At 42.6% G+C, this 23,616-nt stretch overlaps 1 protein-coding gene across 1 annotated transcript in view; it reads right to left on the bottom strand.

The window, feature by feature from the left end:
• Positions 1-1,346, bottom strand: part of LOC110504350 (cyclic nucleotide-gated cation channel-like) — a 33,275-nt gene extending 31,929 nt beyond the window's left edge. The window contains exons 1-2 of the mRNA XM_036970113.1: positions 935-1,346; positions 435-550 (exon numbers count right to left, since the gene is read on the bottom strand). Of these exons, the coding sequence (XP_036826008.1) occupies positions 435-550 (116 nt within the window). The 5' untranslated portion in view covers positions 935-1,346. The remainder of the gene's footprint in view (positions 1-434; positions 551-934) is intronic.
• Positions 1,347-23,616: the final 22,270 nt, after the last annotated feature.

The raw sequence follows: 23,616 nt of genomic DNA on the forward strand, positions 1-23,616 counted from the left end.
TGACCTGACAGACATCCTGTTAGTAGCTATGTTAAACACCTGACCTGACAGATATCCTGCTAGTAGCTATGTTAAACACCTGACAGACATCATGCTAGTAGCTATGTTAAACACCTGACCTGACAGACATCCTGTTAGTAGCTATGTTAAACACCTGACCTGACAGACATCCTGTTAGTAGCTATGGTAAACACCCAGTTACCCTGCCTCTCAGAGGCTGATGCTGTATATAGATATGGAACACAGGTCACTTTAATATTGGAACACTGGCAAGCCAGCGGTGGAAAATAGGATGGTGTGCTGCTTGAAAATAAATGTGTGTGTGTGTGTGTGTGTGTGTGTGTGTGTGTGTGTGTGTGTGTGTGTGTGTGTGTGTGTGTGTGTGTGTGTGTGTGTGTGTGTGTGTGTGTGTGTGTGTGTGCGTGCGTGCGTACCGACTCAGGTGACTCAGGTTGCTGTCTGCTCTCTCGCATTCCTCGTCCAGCCATGTCTTCACTGACAGCCTCTGAGACGCCAGCTCAGTACCCTCACCCAACACCTGCCCCGTCATCTAGACACACAGTGTGAAGGTCAGCCAGGACATGGATTGTCCAGAAACATAACCAAACGTAACCAACAAGCTGCCATCACCATGGAGACAACCTTGGCCACCATAGCAACCGCCTGGTCACAGAAACAAAGAAAGGGATGAGTAACGAAGGAGAGAGAGGGAGGAGAAAGATGGGGGGGGGGGAAGGAGAGAAGAGGAAAGAAAATGAGAGGGAGAGAGGAAAGAGAGAGCGTGAGGGACAGAAAGGGAGATGGAGAGAGAGGGAGAGAGGAGAGAAGGAGAGGAGAGAAGGAGAGAGGAGAGAAGGAGAGACAGAGGTAAAGAGGAAAGGACTAGTGGGATGAAGAGAGGAGAAGTGTGAAGTGAGGAACCCTAGACAAATACCTTCACATTTGGTCTTTTTCAGGCTTCACCTTCCTGTTGTCCTCCGTCCCTGTAGAATGCTAGACACTAGATTGTCCCGTCCCAGCCAGTCAACCAGCCACACAACCTCAAAACCAACTCACTGTGTACTAACATTGAGTAGTAAACCACAGACTAAATCATCTGTCTCTCTCCATAGCTGTGTGAATGTGTCTGTGTGTTGAAAAAGTCTGTCAGTTTAGATGTGTGTATATGCTATAGAGGTCTGCCTATATGTCAGTCTGCCCCTGAATGCAACAGGTTATTTCTGTGAAATCCAAACACAGACAGATGGAGGGGCGAGGGGAGAGATGAGAGGGAGGAGGGGAGAGATGGAAGGATGGAGAAACGGAGAGATGGAGAGAGTGGGAAGAGCTGAGAGGAAATGAGAGGGTAATCATATGCCACTCCAAACCGAAACACACCACACGCCTCCCTTCATCTCAGTTCAACTAAGACAAATGCTTTCTCTCTCTCTCCATCCCTCCCTCTCCCTCCATCCATCCGTCTCTCTCCATCGCTCCATCTCCTTTGAGTGGTGGTCTTCCAATGTTCTGTCTGTGTGTTCAACCCCCTCCCAGCTCCTGTCCTATTGTACCATGAGCTCATCATTATTCAGGAAGCTTGTTTGAAGTGTGTGAAGTGCGGAGAACGTTTGGTAATGTGTATGTGTGTGTGGACTAAGTGCAGAAATTCCATTCAGTGTGTTCTGTTTCATGTTCAGATCTGCTAATTAATACATGGTTGTAATTGAGATACAGGTAGCTGATAAATACATGGTTATATTAGAGATACAGGTAGCTGATAAATACATGGTTATATTAGAGATACAGGTAGCTGATTAATACATGGTTATATTAGAGATACAGGTAGCTGATTAATACATGGTTATATTAGAGATACAGGTAGCTGATTAATACATGGTTATATTAGAGATACAGGTAGCTGATTAATACATGGTTATATTAGAGATACAGGTAGCTGATTAATACATGGTTATATTAGAGATACAGGTAGCTGATAAATACATGGTTATATTAGAGATACAGGTAGCTGATTAATACATGGTTATATTAGAGATACAGGTAGCTGATTAATACATGGTTATATTAGAGATACAGGTAGCTGATTAATACATGGTTATATTAGAGATACAGGTAGCTGATAAATACATGGTTATATTAGAGATACAGGTAGCTGATAAATACATGGTTATATTAGAGATACAGGTAGCTGATAAACATCAGCATGAGCTTTGGTTGCGAATGGAATGAACTTTGAACTCTTATTTCAAGACAGAAGTGATACCTCCTAGCCATTGAGTTAGCGGCCGCAGCTGCAAACGCAGGTTAGGAAGGAACAGACAGAGTATCCCATCTACCACACAACGACGTTACTACAACTTATCCAAGTGACCATCAGAGACATTCTTCAAAGGACAAAGGACTCGGTTTGGCAACACGGCCTTCCATCTACCACCAACCTACTGAAGCGCAGCTCAGAGTAAATATTTATTGCATTTTCCTTTTCCAAATGGGCGGTAATTTAGAATGCATAAGATACTGTATTTACGATAGCACAGCTTCTTCCCTTTGTTCCCCAGTCTCCCGCTCTTTCACTCAAACCCCGCCCCTTTTCCTTTGTGTAACAAGCTGTCATATCTGTTCCGCCCGCTAGTGACGTTTTCCTATGACGTAAAGAATTATCCAGGTATAATTAATTCTTTGTATATGTAATTATGTGTGATTAGTTAGGTATTTAGTAAATAAATAATTAAACCCAATTTTGTATTGCTGATTCAACTTGTTAGCCAGGATTCTTGCAGATAACCAAGAATTTACAACTTTCAGATTATGAGACTGAAGTAAAATGAGGATTAATGTTGACTGCTATTGATGTAAAATATTATTAGTTCTTTATAGTTTATTCGGAAGATAACAGCTCTATGAATATTATTTTGTGGTGCCCGACTCTCTAGTTAATTACATTTACATGATTAGCTCAATCAGGTGATATTAATTACGGAGAAATTATTTTATAGAATAGCATGTCATAGCAATTAATCCGGCATAGCCAAAGACACGACATTATATATGTAGTATATATGATATAGTAGTAGGTATATATGAATATAGTAGTAGTTATATATGTAGTATATATGATATAGTGGTAGGTATATATGGATATAGTAGTAGTTACATATTGTGGCAGACCAGGGGGTTTGGTCAAGACGTTTACACAGATCAGACAAGGACAGAGTAGGAGTAGCTCAGTTTCAAGGGTGTTTATTTAAATAATAAATAAAAAAGAAAAGGATAGGTCCCCCCATGAGACCCTCTCCGGGATACCGTCTTCGTGTCTTGCTCTATCCACAAAAACTGAACTCCCTCCTCATACCTCTGCAGCCGTCCCCAACTATACGGGAGTCCTTTCTTCCCCCACTCTCCCTGTGTGCTGCCCTTCTGGCAGCTTTATGGGCCTTGCACAGCTGGTGAGCAATCTTCCCTTGATTACTCACCAACTCCCAATCAGTCCCAATTAGTCCTGGCCGGTGAGCCCGTCGAGACCTGGCACATCCTCCCGACCTTGGCTGTTGTTAGGAATATTATGAATAAATTACTAAACAATATCCTCATTTTAAATAGAACTGTAAACTAAGTAAACTTATACTCTGTTTTATTATATTTGATTAACAATATGAGTTCATAATAAGGGATTATGTGGCATGAACAGGGAGTAATTAAATATAACGATTACCATTCCAAACTAGTCTGGAGAGGAGTGGGTTAAGTAAGCAGATAGGGTTGTTAACCTATGGTTGAACCGACGAAACTGAGCTCTGGGGTGTTTTAGATAAGGCAGTGAGTGCATTCCTAGGTTTTCTGTTAATTAGAACTGTCAGCTAAGTGGTGATCGATAATGGTGAGGGATCAAGAGTTAATTCAGTTATGTTGTATGACCTGTGAGTGTGTTAGTGAGTTGGAATGAACTTTTAAACTCACTTAATTCTAGGTCGGGAGGAGGGGATTCATTCTAGAAGCAATGAAATGACATCATGTTATTGTATATAAACTGTTGCTCGTGGTAACGTGGCAGCGCGCTCCAAGAATAAATTCTGTTACCTATTATTGATAAGACTGGTCTCCGTCTATTTTATGCAAACAAGAATCTTACAAATTCTCATAAAATAGATTAAGGGAATTCAATTAATGAAAACATATTGGAATAATTCAATTACAGTAACAGCTGTGGATGATGATATCATTCAGATAGGTCGCTGGGTACTGCTGGTGGGGTTGAAGTACTCTGTTCATCAGTTGCTGGAATGTGGGCGGGACTCCGTGGGGACCGAACGAAAACGCCGTCTTCTCCTGGGAGGAGGCTGCCAATGGTACCTGCCTTTGGTCTTTGGTCAGGTCAAGGGTGCTGATGTACCGGGCCTTTCCCAATCGGTCGATGAGCTCGTCCACCCTCGGCATGGGGTAGGCGTGGAATAAGCTTATGTCGTTCACACCCCGGAAATCATTACAGAAGCGGAGGCTACCGAGGACTCTTCAATGACCCCCATCCTCAGCATAGCCTCCACTTCTTGTTTCACGGCCTTCCTTTGGGCCAATGGTATCTGATATGGCCTCTTTCGTACTATTTCCCCGGGCCGGGTACGGATGTGGTGTTCAATGAGGGTTGTGCGGCCTGGCATGTTCCGATCAATCCCTGAGCTCTTGCTTCTGGGCCGGGTCAAGGTCCTCATTGCTCGGGACCACCACTGGTACCGTTGGCGTCCTGGGTCCCGGCCATAACACGGCCAAGGCTGTCCTCTCGTGCCAGTTCTTCAGCAGTTTCACGTGGTAAATCTGTTAGGGTTTCCATCTCCTCGGTTTCTGTACACGGTAATTGACAGGTCCCAACTTCTCGATCATCTCATATGGCCCGTGCCATGTTGCCAGGAACTTACTTTTGGCCGCGGGGATTAAGACCGACAACCAGTCTCCCACCTGGAATTCTCAGGGCTGGGCTCCCCGATTGTAGACCTGGGCTTGGTGAGTTGGGCCTTCCCCTTATGTTCCCTCACGACTGGCCATATGGCTGTCATCCGCTCCCTCATCGTCTCCATGTGCTCTACCACGCTGCGTAATGGGGTAGGTAGGGCTTCCCACACCTCCTTAGCGACGGCCAGTAGGCTGTGTGGCCTCCTCCCGCAGAGGATTTCAACAGGGGAAAACCCAGTGGAGGACTGGGGTACTTCTCGGATTGAGAACATTAGGTGGGGTAGTAAGCTGGTCCCAGTTGTTCCCGTCCTGCCTGATAACCTTCCACAGCATTTGTTTGAGCATTTTATTGAAGTGCTCGATGAGCCCATCCATCTGCGGGTGAATGACATCACAGGGTTGTGATGGAGCTCATATAATTAAAGATGGACTTTATGATAACTCTGACTTGTGTGTGGTTTGCTCTCATGATTTGGTAAATACAGGAAATTTCCATGACATTTGGCAACGAGGAGGGGATGTGAATCTTCACTCGGTGACCGTTCCTGACGATCTAGGTAAATAAATCGTGCACGAGGGATCCCCTAAACTTGGGATCTTAGGGAAACCACACTTCGGGAACGAATCAGATGGACCAACCTTTGCTCTGAGAGGAAGCGAGCCGAGTGGATACCACATCTCGAACTGAGTTTTTTTTAAAGAAAAAGGTGAGCGAACCACACACAGATTTGAAGTCGAGTTTTTTTATCATGCCTGTTACGTATACTCTGAGCGTGAATTCCTTTGTAAGGAAGGCACCTTGGCGGTGTAAGCAGGGCTGAGTCAGGGGAGAGTAATCTGAGGGTTTGTGGACTCAAAAGATACTCTGCCACTGTCCGGTTGCGAGTGACCAAGAGCCGTCCTGAGACTGAATTGATCACAGTGGGGATTTGATGCGGTCTGTCGGGGTGAGGGGCCAAGAGGACTGTGTATTCTAGGTGAAAACACGGCATTTGGTGAAGCCCTATTGGAAGAAGGACCTCATTCTGTGCGTCTGTGTGATTGTCTAAGTGACCTTCAGAGGTGGTGAATTCCAATTATTTTAAATGTGCTAGCCAGGTATGCCCTGGGTTACTCTGTGTGAGTATTTTGTTATGGGATCACTAGGTAATAGTTGTCGGACCGTTCTGTGTGAGCGGGGTAGGGTTAACTCTGTGTGAGTACCTTTCAAATATGTTCTGATGTTCTGTGTGGACGTCTGACCAGTTCTGTGTGAACTTCTGACCAATCCTGTGTGGGTGATCCTTAAAGTTCTGTGTGAGTACCTAAGATTTCTTAAGTTTTATATGGATTCTGTGAATTATTTGAAATTATGATAAATTGTATGTGTGTATAATCAATTACTAGAGATTTGATAAAGTAATGCTGAGAATAATTAGATACAATTTAAACCACCCATTCGTAGACGTACGTAGGTTTTGAGTTGGTATCTTAAATGGATAATTTGATAAAGATGAGGTTTTAAGCACTATTAAAATAGTCTACAAAATCTGGGAAATTGAGCTCTAGAAACTGATTAGAGTGTGTCCACTTTTGGTTATTTTACCCTAACGATGTAACTATAAAACGCATATTGGATTATCTCCATCTGGGTGAAACATTTGAAATTAAACTGCCCTTAAGGTCTGAACATGTTATATTTTTTCTTCCCAAATATGAGAGAAGTTGCGGGATTTATTGAATAAACTGAATAAAGTTAGAGAGAATTAAGAGGGAATCTCGACGTAATTTATAATGTCGTACAAAGCCTAAGGTTTTCCATCAAACTAATTATCATTGCGTGATTAATGTGATGTAGTAAAGTAATTGAAATACGTTGCATAAGTAAACATAATCTACTTTTATTAAAAGGCGCAATATCTGTTTCCTAGTCATTATCTGTCGATTTTATTCTTTGATTGCTAATCTATTCATTTGGCATTTGAGAATCAAAGCTGGAGTAACGCTTGTACATTTAGATTTGGGCTATTTTTTCATCTGGGAATTGCCGATAGTGACGTGTTTTGATTTTACTTGTAAATTGGGTTTATTTGCGGAGAATCTCAGTTTTTCGCATGGTATTGGTGGTTCAGTGGTAGAATTCTCGCCTGCCACGCGGGAGGCCGGGGTTCCGTTCCCAGTTAATGTGCTAACTGAATTCTGAGTTTTTGATTGTAAATAATCTATTTGTATGTTTTGCCTGGAAAGTTATGGTCGCTAGTGTTTGTATAAGAGATCAATTGAACGTTTTCAAAAGATTGTTTAGGTTAAATTGATAGACTAATTCAACTTAAAATAATAACGAAGCGAATTTTGATGCAAGACGATGTCTGTTCACTAAATTATCTGCTGGAATAATGTATTGAGAATTGAGTCGTATTTAAATTACTGTATCAATAGAGAAGACAGTTACCTAAGTTAAAGAAATTCTGAATAATAGCGGGGAGAGGATGGCGATAGGAAGTGATTACCGAAAGGATTTTCATTCTTATAGATTGACTGACGCATGTTATAATTTTGGCGCTGCGTGTGTTATTTTTAAAGAAATAGGATACATTTCATAAGTGTGAAGAGCAAAGAGAAGAGGAAGTTATAAAGTTGGGCTTTTAATCTTACATAGAGGTAAGGAAAAACGTTGAAATGAGAGGGGTTATATATTTTTGCCCAATGGGAAAAAAGAAAGTATGGAAGAGAGTTAGTTGCTATGTTGGCTACTAATTGTCAGGGTAAGTTGCTGGATGCAGGTAGATTGTTGTAGAATAACGTACATTTGCGTTATTAGTTTGAATATACAATAACCTTACTCTAATTGTTTTGACCGTTGTTCAGGTACACTCTTTTTCTGTACTTCTAGCAGTATAATTTTGATTGCCAGATGTTGATTGGGTTTTATTTGGCTGTAAGAAAGAGAGATCTGAAAGTTGTGAGTGAGTAAGACATTGTGAGAATGGATTCTGATGATTATTGATTCTTGGTTTGATTGTTTAAGTAACACCAGTTCATTTGAGCAGGAAAGTTCATGTAATCTAACATTATAGTATGTTTCCATTATGTGGAACAATGTCAGGTCATTAAAGGTGATTGCTGGATTGAGTAGTATGAGAGCCTGTTGGCAGAAGACTGAATGGGTATGAATGTTGAAAAGCAAGATTGGGCCAAACGAGTAAACTAATATGTTAAGTGGGGGAGTATCATAGATTTTAATTATAGTGTTGTTACCGCAATAGTCAAAACAATTTCATATGTTTTGGGAAATTAGCTAGGTTGAATTTGGTTATTTGAGTTCCTTTATTATTTGTTTTTTAAAAGAAAGGTTGGAATCAAGTATGATGCCTTAGCACTTAAAATCAGATACCACCAGGAGTTTTTTCCACCAGTAGTTGTTTTGTGAGGAACACGCAGACTGTGTTTTATTTTATTGAGATGTAAACATGAGTCTCTGAGCAATTTTGTCATCTGAACCATTATAGTGGTGAGTTCTTGTGTAGTTTGTTATTTGCATGAATTTATCACTGTATCATCTGCATACATTGGAATTTCAGACCCTGTACAGACTAAAGGAAGATCATTAATGGATGTGCTGAACAGTATTGACCTTTGGGGAATGAAAGCTTTGTGGATATGAGTGGGAAAAAATAATACGTTTGTTTTGATTTTTACGCTGATGAGACAGCGCCGACTTTTGAAAGATTTTAGATTTGTTAAAAAAAATCAGGATCGTTTTTACTAAATTTATATCAACAGGTTGACATTATTAGATTGCTGATTAAAGGTTTCTTTTAGGAGTTGATTTAACTTAATTAAACATTGTATCATACATGAACAAACTTTATTTGACTCTTTGCAAACTTGAATCCATTTATCCGGAGGCATTCATTGTAGCTGGGGATTTTAACAAGGCTAATCTGAAAACAAGACTCCCTAAATTTTATCAGCATATCGATTGCGCAACTAGGGCTGGAGAAACCTTGGATCATTGCTATTCTAACTTCCGCGACGCATATAAGGCCCTGCCCCACCCTCCTTTCGGAAAAGCTGACCACGACTCCATTTTGTTGATCTCTGCTACAGACAGAAACTAAAACAAGAAGCTCCCGCGCTGAGGTCTGTTCAACGCTGGTCCGACCAATCTGATTCCACACTCCAAGATTGCTTCCATCACGTGGACTGGGATATGTTTCGTATTGCATCAGACAACAACATTGACGAATACGCTGATTCGGTGAGCGAGTTCATTAGAACGTGCGTTGAAGATGTCGTTCCCATAGCAACGATTAAAACATTCCCAAACCAGAAACCGTGGATTGATGGCAGCATTCGCGTGAAACTGAAAGCCCGAACCACTGCTTTTAATCAGGGCAAGGTGACCGGAAACATGACCGAATACGAATTCCCTCCGCAAGGCAATCAAACAAGCTAAGCGTCAGTATAGAGACAAAGTAGAATCTCAATTCAATGGCTCAGACACAAGAGGTATGTGGCAGGGTCTACAGTCAATCACGGATTACAAAAAGAAAATCAGCCCCGTCACGGACCAGGATGTCTTGCTCCCAGGCAGACTAAATCACTTTTTTGCCCGCTTTGAGGACAATACAGTGCCACTGACACGGCCCGCAACTAAAACATGCGGACTCTGCTTCACTGCAGCCGACGTGTCAACCCTCGCAACGCTGCAGGCCCAGACGGCATCCCCAGCCGCGCCCTCAGAGCATGCGCAGACCAGCTGGCTGGTGTGTTTACGGACATATTCAATCAATCCCTATCCCAGTCTGTTTTTCCCACATGCTTCAAGAGGGCCACCATTGTTCCTGTTCCCAAGAAAGCTAAGGTAACTGAGCTAAATGACTACCGCCCCGTAGCACTCACTTCCGTCATCATGAAGTGCTTTGAGAGACTAGTCAAGGACCATATCACCTCCACCCTACCTGACAACCTAGACCCACTCCAATTTGCTTACCGCCCAAATAGGTCCACATACGATGCAATCTCAACCACACTGCACACTGCCCTAACCCATCTGGACAAGAGGAATACCTATGTGAGAATGCTGTTCATCGACTACAGCTCGGCATTTAACACCATAGTGCCCTCCAAGCTCGTCATCAAGCTCGAGACCCTGGGTCTCGACCCCGCCCTGTGCAACTGGGTACTGGACTTCCTGACGGGCCGCCCCCAGGTGGTGAGGGTAGGCAACAACATTTTCACCCCGCTGATCCTCAACACTGGGGCCCCACAAGGGTGCGTTCTGAGCCGTCTCCTGTACTTCCTGTTCACCCACGACTGCATGGCCATGCACGCCTCCAACTCAATCATCAAGTTTGCGGACGACACAACAGTGGTAGGCTTGATTACCAACAACGACGAGACGGCCTACAGGGAGGAGGTGAGGGCCCTCGGAGTGTGGTGTCAGGAAAATAACCTCACACTCAACGTCAACAAAACTAAGGAGATGATTGTGGACTTCAGGAAACAGCAGAGGGAACACCCCCCTATCCACATTGATGGAACAGTAGTGGAGAGGGTAGTAAGTTTTAAGTTCCTCGGCGTATACATCACAGACAAACTGAATTGGTCTACCCACACAGACAGCATCGTGAAGAAGGCGCAGCAGCGCCTCTTCAACCTCATGAGGCTTAAGAAATTCGGCTTGTCACCAAAAGCACTCACAAACTTCTACAGATGCACAATCGAGAGCATCCTGTCGGGCTGTATCACCGCCTGGTACGGCAACTGCTCCGCCCACAACCGTAAGGCTCTCCAGAGGGTAGTGAGGTCTGCACAACGCATCACCGGGGGCAAACTACTTGTCCTCCAGGATACCTACACCACCCGATGTCACAGGAAGGCCATAAAGATCATCAAGGACAACAACCACCCGAGCCACTGCCTGTTCACCCCGCTATCATCCAGAAGGCGAGGTCAGTACAGGTACATCAAAGCTGGGACCGAGAGACTGAAAAACAGCTTCTATCTCAAGGCCATCAGACTGTTAAACAGCCACCACTAACATTGAGTGGCTGCTACCAACACACTGACTCAACTCCAGCCACTTTAATAATGGGAATTGATGGGAAATGGTGTAAAATATATCACTAGCCACTTTAAACAATGCTACCTAATATAATGTTTACATACCCTACATTATTCATCTCATATGTATATGTATATACTGTACTCTATATCATCTACTGCATCTTTATGTAATACATGTATCACTAGCCACTTTAACTATGCCACTTTGTTTACATACTCATCTCATATGTATATACTGCACTCAATACCATCTACTGTATCTTGCCTATGCCGCTCTGTACCATCACTCATTCATATATCTTTATGTACATATTCTTTATCCCCTTACACTTGTGTCTATAAGGTAGTAGTTTTGGAATTGTTAGCTAGATTACTTGTTGGTTATTACTGCATTGTCGGAACTAGAAGCACAAGCATTTCGCTACACTCGCATTAACATCTGCTAACCATGTGTATGTGACAAATAAAATTTGATTTGATACATATACATTGATGTTGATTAAAACTTATGATTAATGATTTGAGGTACAGTGGAATTATCATTAGGTTTGGTTTATAGTTCACGTTTGAGTTTCTGAATCGATGTAGTGTAATGAATACTAAGTGTTTTGTGGTTTCTCCGGGAAAATTGGTATTTCAGTCTCTCTTTGGAATGTTTCCAGGGACTATACTCTTGGGGAGAGTGAGTGCGATTGAGGCCATAAACTACCACATTGAAAAGGGCCTGGAAGTTGTTTGTTTTAGTGCAAAGGTATTTTAAAGGGGCACTCACCACATGGGATTTTAATGAGTTTTTATTTTCTGAGTTTTCATTACACACGCAAATTATTTTGATAAAGGAATGTTCTGGGGACATGGAAATACCAAAATGTTGGAACTAGTTGACTATTGTTTGCAATTTGTTTAATATAGTGAAAAACACTGCTTTGAAGGGTTTTGTATGACCTATGACCTGCTGATGACTTTCCGTTGTGGCTTGATCACCCGCATTGGAAAGCCATTTGGATAATGAATTTATGGTCATTTGTAATACTGCCTTCAAGATCATTTTGTGTAATTGGTAAATATGTTTCTTAGCCATATTTGTAATTTGGACCACTGTGAAGAGGGAGAGGGCCTTGCTTTTAACTAAGGGTATGCTGCTTTAAGTCTATTTTCCTATGACCATAGGGGTTAAATAATTTTTCTTTGTGGAGTTTTTTTCAGTTTAGTGATTTTAATTTGATTAGGTTAGCTGAAATTTTGTTTTATATATTTATTTTTCTTTTTGCACACTACGGCCTTGGGCATCCTTCCCGTAGCGCTGTCCGTTCAAACGTACAGAGGTATGTTTCGATGTCATCGTCTTCCGTTAGCTTGATTAAAAACTGGTTGGGATGTGATTCAGGAGACTCTCCTCCTTGCAGCTTCCTGATTTCCTCAACGAGGCAGACATTTTGTAATCGCTGATCCTCCAGTGTTCGTTCCTGAACCGCCTGTTGTGTTTGTTGGGCCCAGCCGAAATGAGCTATCAACTCGTTCATGCTGATGCTGTGTAAACATCAATCCTGATCTGACCACGTTGTAAGATTACCTGCATTCTCCACCACTTGTGGCAGACCAGAGGGTTTGGTCAAGACGTTTACACAGATCAGACACAGACAGAGTAGGATTAGCTCGGATTCAAGGGTGTTTATTTAAATAATAAATCAAAAGGAAAAGGATAGGTCTCCCCATGAGACCCTCTCCGGAATACCGTCTTCGGGTCTTGCTGTATCCTGTCGGGCACAAAAACTGAACTCCCTCCCCATACCTCTGCAGCCGTCCCCAACTATACGGGAGTCCTTTCTTCCCCCACTCTCCCTGTGTGCTGCCCTTCTGGCAGCTTTATGGGCCTTGCACAGCTGGTGAGCAATCAGCCCTTGATTACTCACCAACTCCCAATCAGCCCCAATTAGTCCTGGCCGGAGAGCCCGTCGAGACCTGGCACATCCAGCAGATGGAGCCATCGCCTCATGATGTATACTCCGTCTGTCACCAGGCCTCGACGAGTCTCCCCCTGGTGGCTGACCTGCTGTACGCCACAATATGTAGTGTATATGAATATAGTTATAGTAGTTATAGTTATATATGTATTATATATAATATATATATATAATGTATTATATATGAATATAGTAGTAGCGTGTGTATATATATATATATGAATATAGTAGTGGTTATATATGTAGTATACATGAATATAGTAGTAGTGTGTATATGTAGTGTATATGAATATAGTAGTAGTCTATATATGTAGTATATATGAATATAGTAGTAGTTATATACAGTTGAAGTCGGAAGTTTACATACACTTAGGTTGCAGTCATTAAAACTTGTTTTTCAACCACTACACAAATATCTTGTTAACAAACTATAGTTTTGGCAAGTCGGTTAGGACATCTACTTTGTGCATGACACAAGTAATTTTTCCAACAATTGTTTACAGACAGATTATTTCACTTATATTTCACTGTATCACAATTCCAGTGGGTCAGATGTTTAAATACACTAAGTTGACTATGCCTTTCAACAGCTTGAAAATTCCAGAAAATTATGTCATGTCTTTAAAAGCTTCTGATAGGCTTATTGACATCATTTGAGTCAATTGGAGGTGTACCTGTGGATGTATTTCAAGGCCCACCTTCAACTCAGTGCCTCTTTGCTTGACATCATGAAAATCAAAAGAAATCAGCCAAGACCTCAGGAAAAATAATTGTAGACCTCCACAAGTCTGGTTCATCCTTGAGAGCAATTTCCAAACGCCTGAAGGTACCACGTTAATCTGTACAAACAATAGTATGCAAGTATAAACAACATGGGACCACGCAGCCATCATACCGCTCAGGAACGAGATGCGTTCTGTCTCCTAGAGATGAACATACTTTGGTGTGAAACGTGCAAATCAATCCCAGAACAACAGCGAAGGACCTTGTGAAGATGCTGGAGGAAACAGGTACAAAAGTATCTATATCCACAGTAAAACGAGTCCTAAATCGACATAACCTGAAAGGCCACTCAGCAAGGAAGAAGCCACTGCTCCTAAACCGCCATAAAAAAGCCAGACTACGGTTAACAACTGCACATGGGGACAAAGATCATACTTTTTGGAGAAATGTCCTCTGGTCTGATGAAACAAAAATCGAACTGTTTGGCCATAATGACCATCATTATGTTTGGAGGAAAAAGCGGGAGGCTTGCAAGCCGAAGAACACCATCCCAATCGTGAAACACATGGGTGGCAGCATCATGTTGTGGGAATGCTTTGCTGCATGAGGGACTGGTGCACTTCACAAAATAGATGGCATCATAAGGCAGGAAAATGATGTGGATATATTAAAGCAACATCTCAAGACATCAGGCAGGAAGTTAAAGCTTGGTCGCAAATGGGTCTTCCAAATGGACATTGACCCCAAGCATACATCCAAAGTTGTGGCAAAATGGCTTAAGGACAACAAAGTCAAGTTATTGGACTCGCCATCACAAATGTCTGACCTCAATCCTATAGAAAATTTGTGGGCAGAACTGAAAAAGTGTGTGCGAGCAAGGAGGCCTACAAACCTGACTCAGTTACACCAGCTCTGTCAGCATTTTTACTAGGATTAAATGTCAGAAATTGTGAAAAAGTGAGTTTAAATGTACTTTGCTAAGGTGTATGTAAACTTCCGACTTCAACTGTATGTCGTGTACATTAATATATTAGTAGTTATATACATACAGTACCAGTCAAACATTTTAGAACACCTACTCATTCCAGGGTTTTTATTTACTTTTACTATTTCTACATTGTAGAATAATAGTGAACACATCAAAACTATGAAATAACACATATGGAATCAAAGTAGCCACCCTTTGCCTTGATGACAGCTTTGCACATTCTTAGCATTCTCTCAACCAGCTTCACCTGGAATGATTTTCAAACGGTCTTGAAGGAGTTCCAACAAATGTTGAGCACTTGTTGGCTGCTTTTCCTTTACTCTGCGGTCCGACTCATCCCAAACCATATCACACCCTGATCTGTTTCACCTGTCTTTGTGCTTGTCTCCGACCCTCTCCAGGTGTTGCCCATCTTCCCTATTATCCCCATTGTATTTATACCCGTGTTCTGTTTGTATGTTGCCAGTTCGTTTTGTTTTGTGAAATCTACCAGAGTTTTCCCCTTTGCTCCTGTCTGTTCTAGTTCCTGTTTTCTAGTTTTCCCAGTTTTGACCATTCTGCCTGCCCTGAGCCTGCCTGCCGTTCTGTACCTTGCCACACCACACTGGATTATTGACCTCTGCCTGCTCTGACCCTGAGACTGCTTGCCGTTCTGGACCTTTTGCACCCTATCTGGATTACTGACCTCTGCCTGCCCTTGACCTGCCGTTTTGCCTGCACCTGTACTGGTAATAAACTTTTGTTAGTTCAACACCGTCTGCAGTCTACTCCTGTAAAGTCATTTACTATATTGCTCGTTGTGCTTCTTTGTAAACACGTGGCTCAAACTGCAGGTTTGGGAAACTAGTAAAGTAAACTAATCTAACAGGTGAAATGATGAACAAGATCTGCTTGATCTATTACCAACGAGATGACTGATAGCATTTCTTTAACAAGGTACTAATATTACAATGATAGCGAACCACTGGGTTTAGAGCTAAAGAGAAACACTGGGTTTAGAGCTATAGAGAACCACTGGGTTTAGAGCTAAAGAGAAACACTGGGTTTAGAGCTATAGAGAACCACTGGGTTAAGAGCTATAGAGAAGCATTGGGTTTAGAGCTATAGAGAAGCACTGGGGTTAGAGCTATAGAGAACCACTGGGTTTAGAGCTATAGAGAACCACTGGGTTTAGAGCTATAGAGAAACACTGGGTTTAGAGCTATAGAGAACAACTGGGTTAAGAGCTATAGAGAACAACTGGGTTTAGAGCTATAGAGAACCACTGGGTTAAGAGCTATAGAGAACAACTGGGTTTAGAGCTATAGAGAACACTGGGATTAGAGCTATATAGAGAAGCACTGGCTTTGGAGAGGCAGAGAAGCGCTGGGTTTAGAGCTATAGAGAACACTGGGATTAGAGCTATATAGAGAAGCACTGGCTTTGGAGCGGCAGAGAAGCGCTGGATTTAGAGCTATAGAGAACACTGGGTTTAGAGCTATATAGAAACACTGGGTGTAGAGCTATATAGAAACACTGGGTTTAGAGCTATAGAGAACACTGGGTTTAGAGCTATATAGAAACACTGGGTTTAGAGCTATAGAGAAGCAGTGGGTTTAGAACTATAGAGAACCACTGGGTTAAGAGCTATAGAGAAAACTGGGTTTAGAGCTATATAGAGAACACTGGGTTAAGAGCTATAGAGAAGCACTGGCATAGTGCGACAGAGAACCACTGGCTTGGTGCGACAGAGAAGCACTGGGTTTAGAGCTATAGAGAACACAGGGTTTATAGCTATATAGAAAAACTGGGGTTAGCGCTATAGAGAAACACTGGGTTTAGAGTTATATAGAACACTGGGTTTAGAGCTATAGAGAACACTGGGATTAGAGCTATATAGAGAAGCACTGGCTTTGGAGAGGCAGAGAAGCGCTGGGTTTAGAGCTATAGAGAACACTGGGATTAGAGCTATATAGAGAAGCACTGGCTTTGGAGCGGCAGAGAAGCGCTGGGTTTAGAGCTAAAGAGAAACACTGGGTTTAGAGCTATAGAGAACCACTGGGTTAAGAGCTATAGAGAAGCATTGGGTTTAGAGCTATAGAGAAGCACTGGGGTTAGAGCTATAGAGAACCACTGGGTTTAGAGCTATAGAGAACCACTGGGTTTAGAGCTATAGAGAAACACTGGGTTTAGAGCTATAGAGAACAACTGGGTTAAGAGCTATAGAGAACAACTGGGTTTAGAGCTATAGAGAACCACTGGGTTAAGAGCTATAGAGAACAACTGGGTTTAGAGCTATAGAGAACACTGGGATTAGAGCTATATAGAGAAGCACTGGCTTTGGAGAGGCAGAGAAGCGCTGGGTTTAGAGCTATAGAGAACACTGGGATTAGAGCTATATAGAGAAGCACTGGCTTTGGAGCGGCAGAGAAGCGCTGGATTTAGAGCTATAGAGAACACTGTGTTTAGAGCTATATAGAAACACTGGGTGTAGAGCTATATAGAAACACTGGGTTTAGAGCTATAGAGAACACTGGGTTTAGAGCTATATAGAAACACTGGGTTTAGAGCTATAGAGAAGCAGTGGGTTTAGAACTATAGAGAACCACTGGGTTAAGAGCTATAGAGAAAACTGGGTTTAGAGCTATATAGAAACACTGGGTTAAGAGCTATAGAGAAGCACTGGCATAGTGCGACAGAGAACCACTGGCTTGGTGCGACAGAGAAGCACTGGGTTTAGAGCTATAGAGAACACAGGGTTTATAGCTATATAGAAAAACTGGGGTTAGCGCTATAGAGAAACACTGGGTTTAGAGTTATATAGAACACTGGGTTTAGAGCTATAGAGAACACTGGGATTAGAGCTATATAGAGAAGCACTGGCTTTGGAGAGGCAGAGAAGCGCTGGGTTTAGAGCTATAGAGAACACTGGGATTAGAGCTATATAGAGAAGCACTGGCTTTGGAGCGGCAGAGAAGCGCTGGGTTTAGAGCTATAGAGAACACTGGGTTTAGAGCAATATAGAAACACTGGGTGTAGAGCTATAGAGAAACACTGGGTTTAGAGCTATATAGAACACTGGGTTTAGAGCTATAGAGAACACTGGGATTAGAGCTATATAGAGAAGCACTGGCTTTGGAGAGGCAGAGAAGTGCTGGGTTTAGAGCTATAGAGAACACTGGGATTAGAGCTATATAGAGAAGCACTGGCTTTGGAGTGGCAGAGAAGCGCTGGGTTTAGAGCTATAGAGAACACTGGGTTTAGAGCTATATAGAAACACTGGGTGTAGAGCTATATAGAAACACTGGGTTTAGAGCTATAGAGAACACTGGGTTTAGAGCTATATAGAAACACTGGGTTTAGAGCTATAGAGAAGCAGTGGATTTAGAGCTATAGAGAACCACTGGGTTTAGAGCTATAGAGAACCACTGGGTTTAGAGCTATAGAGAACCACTGGGTTAAGAGCTATAGAGAAGCACTGGGTTTAGAGCTATAGAGAAGCACTGGGTTTAGAGCTATAGAGAACCACTGGGTTTAGAGCTATAGAGAACCACTGGGTTAAGAGCAATAGAGAACCACTGGGTTTAGAGCTATAGCGAACCACTGGGTTAAGAGCTATAGAGAACGACTGGGTTTAGAGCTATAGAGAACCACTGGGTTAAGAGCTATAGAGAACACTGGGTTTAGAGCTATAGAGAAGCACTGGGTTTAGAGCTATAGAGAAACACTGGGTTTAGAGTTATATAGAACACTGGGTTTAGAGCTATAGAGAACACTGGGATTAGAGCTATATAGAGAAGCACTGGCTTTGGAGAGGCAGAGAAGCGCTGGGTTTAGAGCTATAGAGAACACTGGGATTAGAGCTATATAGAAACACTGGGTGTAGAGCTATAGAGAAACACTGGGTTTAGAGCTATATAGAACACTGGGTTTAGAGCTATATAGAAACACTGGGTGTAGAGCTATAGAGAAACACTGGGTTTAGAGCTATATAGAACACTGGGTTTAGAGCTATAGAGAACACTGGGATTAGAGCTATATAGAGAAGCACTGGCTTTGGAGCGGCAGAGAAGCGCTGGGTTTAGAGCTATAGAGAACACTGGGTTTAGAGCTATATAGAAACACTGGGTGTAGAGCTATATAGAAACACTGGGTTTAGAGCTATAGAGAACACTGGGTTTAGAGCTATATAGAAACACTGGGTTTAGAGCTATAGAGAAGCAGTGGATTTAGAGCTATAGAGAACCACTGGGTTTAGAGCTATAGAGAACCACTGGGTTTAGAGCTATAGAGGACCACTGGGTTAAGAGCTATAGAGAAGCACTGGGTTTAGAGCTATAGAGAAGCACTGGGTTTAGAGCTATAGAGAACCACTGGGTTTAGAGCTATAGAGAACCACTGGGTTAAGAGCAATAGAGAACCACTGGGTTTAGAGCTATAGAGAAGCACTGGGTTTAGAGCTATAGAGAACCACTGGGTTTAGAGCTATAGAGAACCACTGGGTTAAGAGCAATAGAGAACCACTGGGTTTAGAGCTATAGAGAACCACTGGGTTTAGAGCTATAGAGAAAACTGGGTTTAGAGCTATATAGAGAACACTGGGTTAAGAGCTATAGAGAAGCACTGGCATAGTGCGACAGAGAACCACTGGCTTGGTGCGACAGAGAAGCACTGGGGTTAGAGCTATAGAGAACACAGGGTTTATAGCTATATAGAAAAACTGGGGTTAGCGCTATAGAGAAACACTGGGTTTAGAGTTATATAGAACACTGGGTTTAGAGCTATAGAGAACACTGGGATTAGAGCTATATAGAGAAGCACTGGCTTTGGAGAGGCAGAGAAGCGCTGGGTTTAGAGCTATAGAGAACACTGGGATTAGAGCTATATAGAGAAGCACTGGCTTTGGAGCGTCAGAGAAGCGCTGGGTTTAGAGCTATAGAGAACACTGGGTTTAGAGCTATATAGAAACACTGGGTGTAGAGCTATAGAGAAACACTGGGTTTAGAGCTATATAGAACACTGGGTTTAGAGCTATAGAGAACACTGGGATTAGAGCTATATAGAGAAGCACTGGCTTTGGAGCGGCAGAGAAGCGCTGGGTTTAGAGCTATAGAGAACACTGGGTTTAGAGCTATATAGAAACACTGGGTGTAGAGCTATAGAGAAACACTGGGTTTAGAGCTATATAGAACACTGGGTTTAGAGCTATAGAGAACACTGGGATTAGAGCTATATAGAGAAGCACTGGCTTTGGAGAGGCAGAGAAGTGCTGGGTTTAGAGCTATAGAGAACACTGGGTTTAGAGCTATATAGAAACACTGGGTGTAGAGCTATATAGAAACACTGGGTTTAGAGCTATAGAGAACACTGGGTTTAGAGCTATATAGAAACACTGGGTTTAGAGCTATAGAGAAGCAGTGGATTTAGAGCTATAGAGAACCACTGGGTTTAGAGCTATAGAGAACCACTGGGTTTAGAGCTATAGAGAACCACTGGGTTAAGAGCTATAGAGAAGCACTGGGTTTAGAGCTATAGAGAAGCACTGGGTTTAGAGCTATAGAGAACCACTGGGTTTAGAGCTATAGAGAACCACTGGGTTAAGAGCAATAGAGAACCACTGGGTTTAGAGCTATAGCGAACCACTGGGTTAAGAGCTATAGAGAACGACTGGGTTTAGAGCTATAGAGAACCACTGGGTTAAGAGCTATAGAGAACACTGGGTTTAGAGCTATAGAGAAGCACTGGGTTTAGAGCTATAGAGAAACACTGGGTTTAGAGTTATATAGAACACTGGGTTTAGAGCTATAGAGAACACTGGGATTAGAGCTATATAGAGAAGCACTGGCTTTGGAGAGGCAGAGAAGCGCTGGGTTTAGAGCTATAGAGAACACTGGGATTAGAGCTATATAGAAACACTGGGTGTAGAGCTATAGAGAAACACTGGGTTTAGAGCTATATAGAGAAGCACTGGCTTTGGAGAGGCAGAGAAGCGCTGGGTTTAGAGCTATAGAGAACACTGGGATTAGAGCTATATAGAGAAGCACTGGCTTTGGAGCGGCAGAGAAGCGCTGGGTTTAGAGCTATAGAGAACACTGGGTTTAGAGCTATATAGAAACACTGGGTGTAGAGCTATAGAGAAACACTGGGTTTAGAGCTATATAGAACACTGGGTTTAGAGCTATAGAGAACACTGGGATTAGAGCTATAGAGAAGCAGTGGATTTAGAGCTATAGAGAACCACTGGGTTTAGAGCTATAGAGAACCACTGGGTTTAGAGCTATAGAGAACCACTGGGTTAAGAGCTATAGAGAAGCACTGGGTTTAGAGCTATAGAGAAGCACTGGGTTTAGAGCTATAGAGAACCACTGGGTTTAGAGCTATAGAGAACCACTGGGTTAAGAGCAATAGAGAATCACTGGGTTTAGAGCTATAGCGAACCACTGGGTTAAGAGCTATAGAGAACGACTGGGTTTAGAGCTATAGAGAACCACTGGGTTAAGAGCTATAGAGAACACTGGGTTTAGAGCTATAGAGAACACTGGGATTAGAGCTATATAGAGAAGCACTGGCTTTGGAGAGGCAGAGAAGCGCTGGGTTTAGAGCTATAGAGAACACTGGGATTAGAGCTATATAGAAACACTGGGTGTAGAGCTATAGAGAAACACTGGGTTTAGAGCTATATAGAACACTGGGTTTAGAGCTATAGAGAACACTGGGTTTAGAGCTATATAGAGAAGCACTGGCTTTGGAGAGGCAGAGAAGCGCTGGGTTTAGAGCTATAGAGAACACTGGGATTAGAGCTATATAGAGAAGCACTGGCTTTGGAGCGGCAGAGAAGCGCTGGATTTAGAGCTATAGAGAACACTGGGTTTAGAGCTATATAGAAACACTGGGTGTAGAGCTATATAGAAACACTGGGTTTAGAGCTATAGAGAACACTGGGTTTAGAGCTATATAGAAACACTGGGTTTAGAGCTATAGAGAAGCAGTGGGTTTAGAACTATAGAGAACCACTGGGTTAAGAGCTATAGAGAACACTGGGTTTAGAGCTATAGAGAACACTGGGTTTAGAGCTATAGAGAAGCACTGGCTTTGAGCGACAGAGAACCACTGGCTTGGTGCGACAGAGAAGCACTGGGTTTAGAGCCAAAGAGAACCACTGGGTTTAGAGCTATAGAGAACACAGGGTTTATAGCTATATAGAAAAACTGTGGTTAGAGCTATAGAGAACACTGGGTTTAGAGTTATAGAGAACACTGGGATTAGAGCTATATAGAGAAGCACTGGCTTTGGAGAGGCATTGAAGCGCTGGGTTTAGAGCTATAGAGAACACTGGGATTAGAGCTATATAGAGAAGCACTGGCTTTGGAGCGGCAGAGAAGCGCTGGATTTAGAGCTATAGAGAACACTGGGTTTAGAGCTATATAGAAACACTGGGTGTAGAGCTATATAGAAACACTGGGTTTAGAGCTATAGAGAACACTGGGTTTAGAGCTATATAGAAACACTGGGTTTAGAGCTATAGAGAAGCAGTGGGTTTAGAACTATAGAGAACCACTGGGTTAAGAGCTATAGAGAACACTGGGTTTAGAGCTATAGAGAACACTGGGTTTAGAGCTATAGAGAAGCACTGGCTTTGAGCGACAGAGAACCACTGGCTTGGTGCGACAGAGAAGCACGTGGTTTAGAGCTATAGAGAACACAGGGTTTATAGCTATATAGAAAAACAGGGGTTAGAGCTATAGAGAAACACTGGGTTTAGAGTTATATAGAACACTGGGTTTAGAGCTATAGAGAACACTGGGATTAGAGCTATATAGAGAAGCACTGGCTTTGGAGAGGCAGACAAGCGCTGGGTTTAGAGCTATAGAGAACACTGGGATTAGAGCTATATAGAAACACTGGGTGTAGAGCTATAGAGAAACACTGGGTTTAGAGCTATATAGAACACTGGGTTTAGAGCTATAGAGAACACTGGGATTAGATCTATATAGAGAAGCACTGGCTTTGGAGAGGCAGAGAAGCGCTGGGTTTAGAGCTATAGAGAACACTGGGATTAGAGCTATATAGAGAAGCACTGGCTTTGGAGCGGCAGAGAAGCGCTGGGTTTAGAGCTATATAGAAACACTGGGTGTAGAGCTATATAGAAACACTGGGTTTAGAGCTATAGAGAACACTGGGTTTAGAGCTATATAGAAACACTGGGTTTAGAGCTATAGAGAAGCAGTGGATTTAGAGCTATAGAGAACCACTGGGTTTAGAGCTATAGAGAACCACTGGGTTTAGAGCTATAGAGAACACTGGGTTTAGAGCTATAGAGAAACACTGGCTTTGGAGCTATAGAGAAGCGCTGGGTTTAGAGCTATAGAGAAACACTGGGTTTAGAGCTATAGAGTACACTGGGTTTAGAGCTATAGAGAACACTGGGTTTATAGCTATATAGAGAAGCACTGGCTTTGGAGCGGCAGAGAAGCGCTGGGTTTAGAGCTATAGAGAACACTGGGTTTAGAGCTATATAGAAAAACACTGGGTTTAGAGCTATATAGAAACACTGGGTTTAGAGCTATAGAGAAACACTGGGTTTAGAGCTATAGAGAAACACTGGGTTTAGAGCTATAGAGAACACTGGGTTTATAGCTATATAGAGAAGCACTGGCTTTGGAGCGGCATAGAAGCGCTGTGTTTAGAGCTATAGAGAACCACTGGCTTGGTGCGACAGAGAACCACTGGCTTGGTGCGACAGAGATGCACTGGGTTTAGAGCTATAGAGAAACACTGGGTTTAGAGCTATAGAGAACACTGGGTTTAGAGCTATATAGAAACACTGGGTTTAGAGCTATAGAGAAGCAGTGGGTTTAGAACTATAGAGAACCACTGGGTTAAGAGCTATAGAGAACACTGGGTTTAGAGCTATAGAGAACACTGGGTTTAGAGCTATAGAGAAGCACTGGCTTTGAGCGACAGAGAACC

Source organism: Oncorhynchus mykiss, chromosome 31 (assembly GCF_013265735.2).
Source record: "Oncorhynchus mykiss isolate Arlee chromosome 31, USDA_OmykA_1.1, whole genome shotgun sequence".
Classification (NCBI taxonomy): domain Eukaryota; kingdom Metazoa; phylum Chordata; class Actinopteri; order Salmoniformes; family Salmonidae; genus Oncorhynchus; species Oncorhynchus mykiss.